The 9,932-nt window shown below is 35.2% G+C and overlaps 1 protein-coding gene across 1 annotated transcript; it reads right to left on the minus strand.

Annotated features, from left to right (window-relative positions):
- Window positions 1-874: 874 nt before the first annotated feature.
- LOC109183447 (histone-lysine N-methyltransferase ATXR6-like) lies at window positions 875-3,858 on the minus strand. Its single transcript, XM_019333540.1, has 6 exons — window positions 3,483-3,858; window positions 2,976-3,056; window positions 2,648-2,877; window positions 2,194-2,294; window positions 1,876-2,088; window positions 875-1,346 (listed from the first exon to the last, which is right to left on the minus strand). Exons 1-6 carry the CDS (start codon window positions 3,781-3,783, stop codon window positions 1,187-1,189), a joined length of 1,086 nt encoding a protein of 361 aa, XP_019189085.1. The 5' UTR covers window positions 3,784-3,858; the 3' UTR covers window positions 875-1,186.
- Window positions 3,859-9,932: the final 6,074 nt, after the last annotated feature.

Here is a 9,932-nt window from a genome sequence, read left to right on the forward strand (position 1 = left end):
ATCATGAATTAATTTCTACGAGTATTATATATCAATTTTGATTATATAATATGTACTAACTTTTTAATAGTTTGTAATTTTGATTAGTTTTTTAATAATTTATTTACAAAGAAAGTTAGTAAAGTAAAATTAAGTAGGGAAATATTTTTTCCGCCTAACTGTGAATGCATATTAATAGATTTGTAAGATCATTATTTTTTTGTGTGTAAAACACGAGGTGGTCCGGGTCTTTCTCTGTCCGTTTAACTTTGTAAGATCATTATTGCAAATGAGGTTAGCAATATGAATGCACTTTTTGTCATATATTGTCTTTTAACATTTAAATATTACAATGTATAACTAAACTTACATTTTTAATAAAATTAATTCTACTATGTATCATAACATTACAACAATACTTATAAATTTTTATCCGTGTATCGCACGGGGCAAATACTAGTATATATATATATATATCCTAATCCCTTGATTCCCTTCCTTACTTTTGGCGATTCCCAATTCCTAAATCTCACAAGTACCATTCCTCAACCTTCTTCTCTCACCGTTGCGTTTTGGTTAGTATAAGGCATGCCATGCATGCATATTGTCCCTCCGATCCCATGCATTGTGGAGGAGAGCTCATGCTATACCATATATATATATATATATATATATATATATATATATATATATATATATATAAAATAAGTACTAGTATGTAGTTATTAATAAAAGTTTATAGAACTTTATGTATCTTTTTCAAATTTCAAACTTTTAAATCGCATTTTCTAACGTCAATACACTCATCTCATTTCCCTAAAACCTCTCAAGTTTCTTTAAGTTAATAGAAATAAACATATAAATTTTTTTCACAAAATGAAGATATTTTATTTAAAAAAAAAAAATTGTTGTGAGTTGTGACCATTCCTACAAAGCATATGATGCTGTTTTACATTCTTTTCAAATTTGAAAAGATAACAAAAACTACACAACCCAACAACCCCACCCCTTTTCAGTTTTCACCAAATTACAGGAGTATCAGAGGGGAAGTGATACAAGACAAAATTGGAAATTGGGATTTACATTGATGATTTTTTCTATTCTTTGTAAATGAAGAAATAATCTTCAATGGTAATTTAACTTGAAGAATGATCCACTAAACTGTTTAGATCAATCATCAGCCTTCTTTGTCCTATGAGGTGGTCAGTCACACAAAGTGCTCTGTTGGATATTCATTCTCATATCCATTGTAATCATAATATAGCCTTTCACCCTTTTTAATCTCTCTGCTTGCTATCAGTAACACGCGACTTTCTCCATTTACATTGAATCTCACACATTTCACATTCTGCTTCTTCCTCCCTCCCCTGCATTACAAACACTTTTTATCTCAATTTCACACCACACAAAACCCTTAATTGCATTCTTCAAAAACCATAAACATCATGGGTGTTGGGCGGAGGTCAGTAAGGGCCAAGTCCAACACCATGTGGCTAGGGGATTATTAGGCAGAGGCCGGTAAAGGGCCAAGTTTAGCACCAACACCCATGGCTGAGGATTATTGGGCAGAGACCGGTAAAGGGCCAAGTTCAGCTCCAGCACCCTGACCCTTGAAAATGTATGGTAGTATAAGAAAATAATGTTGTGCCTCCACTACTAACTATAAATTTGGCATAGTGATAAGCGTTTGATCCTAATGGTATACTTTTTTGGGTTTTTTTATACGAGAGGGGGTTTTGAAATCCCAACTTCTCTTAAAGGATGAGTGCATGACCACTCAAGCCAACCAAGCTGGTTTATGGTGGTATACTTTGATACCAAAGGCACATGCATACTAATTCACTACTATACTAGTTAACTTAAATGGTGCTAACAGTTATAGAAGGAAGAACTTACGGTGTATGGTTGTTAATGCCATTGATGAAGCGAGCTATGTTACTGCGTTTATCAGGGCAGATAACAAGGCATTTTGAAGGATCAGCAGCGTATAGTAGAGTCATCATGCTATCTCCATCATCGTTCTCGCGATTTTTCAAGTAATCAACATCTCCAACATACTCGGTGATTATGGTTAGGTCTCGAATGGACCTATCAGCTTCCACAGTAAATCTGTCATAATCATATGGGAGAACACTTTTTAAAATTTCTAGCAAAACAAAATGTTGAATAAAGATGGCAGTTGATAAATCGGCTGCAAATTCCAACTACACTCACCCTTCTTTGGGATCAAAAACCACCAGAAGAGGTGGCCATTCACCTCTTTCCATCATTTTCTTGCACAAATTTAAGGTTTCGGCATCTTCTTTTGACATTACCTGAATTATATATAGATCATAGACACCCTTAGACTTTTGAAGAAGCTACATACAAACATTTCCTTCATAAGAACTTGAGGTTTCTTAACAAGCAAAAAACATTCTAAAGGCAAAAACATCTTGATGATTGCTACTCTCTTAGCAAAGTTAAGACTTTTGAAGAATGCCCTTTGTAATCAACTAATCAGTTAACTTCATTATTCACAGAACGCATAAAGACCCAAAAATAATTAATGACCAATTCACACTAGCCAAATGCATTTCCATGTTACAGAAAGCAAGGTTATTAACCAATCTTGATCAAGTTATGCACTTTGTTCACTCAAAACAACGCGAGATTACACTCAATATACCTGCATCCCTTCTCGCTCAAGTGCAGCACAATTTGCCTTCCTCGGTGCCATGCCTGGCATATAAGTAAGCTCATTACTGAACTCTGCCCCCGACGCTGTTAATGCTGTTGCTAGAGATGCCATTTGCTCAAGTCTCCTGGTAGGATCTTCGGTAGGATTGAATGGCAATAACTTTCTCTTCTTTTTCGAGGTTGCCAGGCTACTAATTCTTTTTCGCTTCTTGTGGCAGCCTGAAGAAATGTAAAAGAACCTAAATTGAAACTGAAAGACTAACAAAACAATAGCAGTCAGAAGACAGGCATGGAACCAATTGCTCTTTGCTGCTTACCTTCACTTAGCTTGTCTGTTGCATCCAACGACCTCCGAATTCGAAAGAAGTCAACAATCTTTGTCTGGATGAGGGGAAATTCTGCAAATTGAAGAATGCTTAATAAGTTACTTACAAGATTAGGAAACAGGTAAAAGGCAGCAGCACTTGTACAATTTTTCCATTTTCATTAGAAAAAAGTGTTAAATAGGTCATTAAAAAAAAATATCAAACACCTTCAAACATGGCCTTAAAAAGATGCATAAATCTCTTGGCAAAATAGATTGCAATAGACCTACAAATTTAGCTAAATGAGCTGACGAAGCTCACAGAATCAAAATAGTGAAGAAGCCAGCTCAAACAGCTCAATTCATTATTATCAAAATATTCAACTTGAAATTGAATCAATAATTAATCGTGGAAATTCAGCAACAAGAAGCTAAACAGCGTACAATACTCATGTTTTATACTCAGCATATTCAAACAAAAATTGAAAATGGAGTAAATTAGAGAAAGCAAAGAACGTACCAGTAACATTTTTAAGTTTGGAGCAAGAAGGGCAAAACCAGGAGCCTTTGGGCACGGCGGCGAGAATGGGGCGGAGGCAAAACAGGTGAAACCCTCGATCGCATTTATCGCAGAGCAAAAGCTCGGATCCTCGGCTGCCAGACCCGCATTTCTCACAGCACACATCACCATAATCCTCGCCCTCTTCTTCTTCTTCCTCTACCTTTGATCTGGATCGCTTCCTGGGCAATAAGCCCAGTAAAAAGGGACTCGTAGCGTGGGTTCTTTTTCGTAGCACCATTGATGTCGAAGGAGCTGCCATTGATGCTGAAATGCGAGGATGGGTGTTTTGAGGGTTTGGCGAATATGGTGCGTTTTATGCACAGTAATAATAATCATACCAAAAACGGATTTGGCCGCGAAGAGAAAATATTTGTTTGGCGCGCTAATTAATTCGCGGGAAGACGGAGTTTGGCGCCAACCGGGCACGTGCTACCCTCGAAAATCAAAATGTGCTCAAGTGTTAAATTGTGGCCGAAAGCCCAAAGGGCAAAGGATTCATTTAACAAGGCGGGCATTACACTCGCGAAATTAGATCGTGAACCCTAGATCAAAATGATGTCGCTTTATATTTAAGTCTTAATAAATTTTGTAATTTTTCGTTTATTATGTTTTAACACAAATTTTAATTTATTTTAGACACAAAATTCTTATGCGTAATATACATAATTGTGTAACATAATGTACAAAAACACATAATATGAGATGTCGAGATACATACACACATTTTCTATTTTACTTATTCTCATGTCTGATTTGTGTAAATAATTCATGTCATATAGGCACATAATTGCATAATATAAAATATAAATTCGTAAAATAAAACATACAATGTGTTTTGTGTTATACAACTACTAATCGATTCCATGTATAGAATCTTTTTGCTTACTGTACAGAATTTCGTAACATAATGCACTGAAACGCATAACACGATGCATAAAAATGTATAACACGAGATACATACACATGTTTTCTATTTCACTTATCCTCAAATTTGATTTATGTAAATAATTAATGGCATATAGGCACATAATTGCATAATAATATAAGACATAAATTCGTAAAATAAGACATACAATGTGTTTTTGTGTTATACAACTACTAATAATTTCATGTACAGAATCTTTATGATTAATGTACAGAATTTCGTAACATAATGCACAGAAACGCATAATACGATACACAAAAACAAGTTTTACCGTATTAAAAAGATATTTGTAACGCGAACTAAAAAAACAAACGGTCTCGATTAAAATTAAAGTTAAAAATACGCCGTATTCGATTAGGGTCCACGGTATAATGATTTATCAAACTCGCCCAATATATAACGGTTTTAAAGAAAACTTTTTTTAATTTTGGGGTCACACTTATGCGGCAATTTATATCGTGGACCAGTATCCACATAATATTGTTTTGTACTCTGAATCAAAACAATGTTTTTTTTTTTTTTATATTTAAATTTTAACACTCACAATTTCTTGTTCCTCATGTCCATACAAAGTTAATAATATATTTCAGTAATCAGATAAATTCTACTGAAACCCAAACACCCATTTTACTCATATCTCACAACACCAAATCCAATTCACTTCATATCCGAATAAAAAAACACAAACATTCAGCATATATTAAAAAAAAAAAAAAAATCTCGATTTTTACTCAAACAAATAGCAGACCGGAACACCCAGAGCACAAAGCACAAAGCACAAAAAAGAATACAATTAAACCATAAAGTCAAGATCTTCAACAGCAAATAACCAAAAATAAAAGAGATTTATCTATTTGGGTACGTTGCTTTCAAACAAATTTACTTGGGCACGTTCTAATCAAAATCTCCTCTATACTTATATTTGGGAGTTACAATTTATCTTAAAAATGACACCTACATCTAGCCATTATCTCAAATGTTAAGGCTCAAATTCTGTATCTAAATTTTGTTTTGTTTTGTTTTTTTTAATTGCGCTCAAATTTTAAAGAAATTACAATCTTACCATAACTTTTTGTTTTCTTCCTCTTTCCCTTTCCTCTTCTCTCTAATTTTTTTTTCTTCAATCAATAACCACTCCATCATTGATGCAATCTCATCTTCTTGACAAATTTGAGATCTTTCTTCTTCTTATCCCATTTTTTCCATCAACTCCACTCTCATTTTGTTTATTTGATTCGATTAACGAGACTTGACTAAAATTATTTTTAATTTATTTTTTTATAATATTAAGTTTAGTATTTGCTTTCAAAAAATTTAGTATTTAGTATATAAATTTATATATTTAAAAATTACATTAAAAGTACTATTAAACATAAAAATTAAAAATTAAAAATTAGAAAAAATTGTATTTTATGTTATTCACAAATAATTTGACCAATTAATAAAAAATAAAATTTTAATTAATTAATTAATTATATATATTGACAAATGAAGCAACTATAAACATCAACAATCTAACATTGTAGGCCTTAAAAACACACAACACACAAGAACTCAAGAAAAGTATATTAATAAATTAGCATTTAGATCTCACTAATTGAAAACCCAGTCATGTCTCATCCTATGCATTCCAATGTATGGTAGATGCATAATGTAAAATGCCACCCTTCAGCCCTAATCTACACTAGCATAACACTTCATTAAATCGACACACTAAAGAGAACTAAATGTTGGCTGCTTGTTTATTTGCCCACAAAGGCAAAATTCCTTCGATCCAGGCCCGGCCCCACACCCCGGTCAGTCGGTTCAATATGATAGTGAAGAGGTAAATCATAGTAGATCAGCGCGTATTAAGTGGGAGAACTAGTGCCTGGGGAGGCAAATCATTTATTTGAAAAAAAAAAGAAGATTCACCTATTGACTATAGTGAAGTGAATTCCAAATCATTTTCCACCAGACAAAATTTCAGCAATGATTTGGATAAGATGAGGTGATAGCAAGTGAATAAGAGCCCTAATTGCAATACCAGTAATAAGATAAACTCTAGTGAAACCCAAACACCCATTTGCCCATATCTCACAACACCGAACCCAATTCACTCCATATCCGAATAAAAAACACAAACCTACGACACACATAAAGAAAAACTCGATTTTTACTCAAACAAACACTATACCGGAACACCCAAAGCACAAATCCCAAAGAAAAATACAATTAAATCATAAAGTCAAGATCTTCAATTGCAATTACCCAAAAAAAGAAAGCGGAAAGTAAGAGAAGCATACCTGTTCAACGAAGAGGAGAAAGAGAGAGAAAAAAAAGGGGGATTCCCCATAAGCAATTTTTTTGTGCGTTGGTTTAGAGAAATGAGATTTATCTACTCGGGTGCGTTGCTTTCACAAAATAATAATAATAATACTAATAATAATAGAAATAATTTACTCAAGTGCGTTAAGGTCCAAATTTTCCCTGTGCTTATATTTGAGAGTTGTCATTTGCCCTGAAAAATGACAGCTATATCTAGTCGTTATTTGAAATTCTATGGCTCAATTTTTTTAAAATCTAAATTTTGATTTTTTTTTTAAATTTTTAATTGCCCACAAATTTTAAATAATTACAAATTTGCCATAATTTTTTGTTGTCTTCTTCTTTCACTTTCATCTTCTCTCTTTTTTATTTTTCTCCAACCAGCAACCACTCCATCATTGATGCAATCTCATATTCTTGACAATTTGGGAGCTCTTACCCTTTTTTTTCCCACCGACTCCACTTTATTACTCCCTCCGTCTCATTTTGTTTGTCTGATTCGATTAATGAGACTTGACTAAAGTAATTTTTAATTTAATTTTTTATAATATTAAGTTTAGTATTAGTGTATAAAATTTATATATTTCGAAATATATATGTTGATTCGACAAAGAGGAAAAGGCAGATGTGAGGCAAGGCAGTGAAATAAAACAAAGATTTCTTTGCCTTGTCTCTTTGTCTCCTTCGGTAGTTCGACTGCATCGTGTTTGGTGGGTTTCATCACTTGTCGCATGCTTGTTGGTTTTGCCATGAGTTTGCTGAAGTTTTTGGGTGATATCTTCATCAAATATTTTAGAGATGTCAGCTTATTTGTTCCAGGCGTCTTTTGGGCCTATGGAACATAATAGAAGTGTTTGGCCTAGAGTTTTTGTATTTGATGATTGTTAGATGTTTGGCTTGTGTGGTAGCCTGAAACTTTGTACCCAAGATTTGTTATAGTGGAGTATTTGGTTGTGGTGGTCCTGTGATTTTTCCCCAATTTGGAGTTTTTCACGTAAATCGTGTGTCCTTTGTGTAGACATTTATATTGCGCTATTGTGTATTATCTCGTATTTGTGCACCGTGTCGGGTTTGTAGTTTTTATTGTCACGTGAAGTATGATTTTTTCCAACAAAGTGGTATCAAAGCCCATGGTTGTTGATTGGGTATATTTGACATGGTATGTACGATACCAAATATTGCTCATGTAGTGGGTGTTGTTAGCAAATTTTTCTCAAATCTAGAGAGAGAACATTAGGATGCTGTGAAGTGGGTTTTGAGATATCTTTAGGATACTTCAAGTCTGAGTTTGTGTTTTCGTATACGGAAACTTATTCTTACCGGGTACACTGATTCAGATAAGGAAGGAAATATTGATACCAGGAAATCTACTTCACGCCATCGGATTACCTATGCAAGGGGATCAGTGGTTTGTGTTGGAAAAATTAGCTTAAAATGGCATATTAAGTGGTTATTTTGTGGTACAATTATCAGTGGGGTCCACTTCCGATTTGGGTCGGGTCAAAGTGGATTCGGGTTCTTCGTAGTGAGACGAAGAGCTTGATATATTGTACGCTCAAAACGGATAATGGGTGAATGAGATTGATTCTCAAAGTAGACCCATTTAAGTTGGGAAATGAAGGGAAAATGTAGGACTTTGTCCCACATTGGTTTGGAAACAAGATTTGCCCCCCTTATATACATGAGCTCTTTTCAAGCTTGTAGAATTGTATAGCATAGAGGCTCTCTCGCGCGCGGGGGGAGGGGGGGGGGGTGCAAATCAAAATCCAACTAGAGGACATTGAAAAGGCTTGAAATCAAGCCCGAGCTCGCGTGCGCCGGCACCTGCGGGCACGAATGTCGTCCGGAAATGGACTGGCCTTGCGGGCTAAGTTATGCCTAACTTCGGTATCATTTTCCATCTGTTATAGTCACTTGGCTCAGCCGAAACCGAGAACACCACTCTCGTGCTACAGAGAGCACGAGAGGTTGTGGTGCACTGAGAACAAAACTCTCGTGCAACGGTGAACACGAGAGGTGTACTCTCGTATTGCACCATAGCACGAGAGGTGTACTCTCGTATTGCACCATAGCACGAGAGGTGTACTCTCGTGGTGTACCACAGCACGAGAGTGTGTACTCTCGTGCACCCCAACGGTCTGAAACCCGAAAGTGCAGAAGATTAAACTCATCTGTTACGGAATTAATACTGTTTTAATTCCAATTTTTAAATTCTGAGTTTAATCCTACTTAGTGGTGACCGTTACAGGTGTTACACAATTGGTTTTAACACCAATTTAATGGCCATGTTGAATGCTATCCCTTCCAACATTCCTATATAAAGAGAGGTAGAGCAGTAGCATTTTACACATAGTGAGAAACAAAGGAATCCAGTAGCTTTTCATCTCAAAACTCTGCTTCTACTCTCTTCTTTTAGCCAACCAGTGTTCTAAGCTTTGCTTTGTTTGCTGGGTTCCTTGTTTAGGTGCTTAAACAAGGAATCGTAGCACGTTTTATCCTGGGAAACCTAGGCTACAACGCTCCTAGCACTTGTGGGAGGTAGCAAATAAGGTTTTAAAGAAAAGAACTTTGTGTTCGAACTCGTGCTAAACCTATACCCAAACACTCAACCTTTTCCTTCCCAATTTTCTGTTTTCCCATATAATATTAATCTTTCCGTAGGATTATTGTTATTTTTGGGATTTTCAACCATATTACCCAACAGTTTGTTTCTCTATCGTCGGGACGACGATATCTTTCACATAGTGGGGAGGGGAGTTTGTTGGGTTGGGCTTCCCTCCTATGTGAAGAATAGCTCATGTTTAGACTAAGCATTTTTGTATTCACTATATTTTTGTTAGACCTCCACTCATCTTGAGCCCTAGTTGTTGTTGTTATTATTATTATTATTATTATTATTATTATTATTATTATTATTATTATTATTATTATAATTAGGGATTATGGAAACAAACGTGGGGCGGCAGTAGGGCTTCATGAATGAAAAATTGATTTTCGGGGTATTTTGAAATCGGAAACAATTGTGTTCAAATGGTCGATCCCTGTGAAGACATGTTTACTCCACTGACTGTACGGTAGAACGTGATGTCTTTGAACCGACTGCCGTTTGTGTAGACGATGACATATCTCACACAGGAATCTCCCAACCATGCTCTTGTTCTCACGAGTGTGCCCGT

Source organism: Ipomoea nil, unplaced genomic scaffold (genome assembly GCF_001879475.1).
Source record: "Ipomoea nil cultivar Tokyo-kokei standard unplaced genomic scaffold, Asagao_1.1 scaffold1125, whole genome shotgun sequence".
NCBI classification, from domain to species: Eukaryota; Viridiplantae; Streptophyta; class Magnoliopsida; order Solanales; family Convolvulaceae; genus Ipomoea; species Ipomoea nil.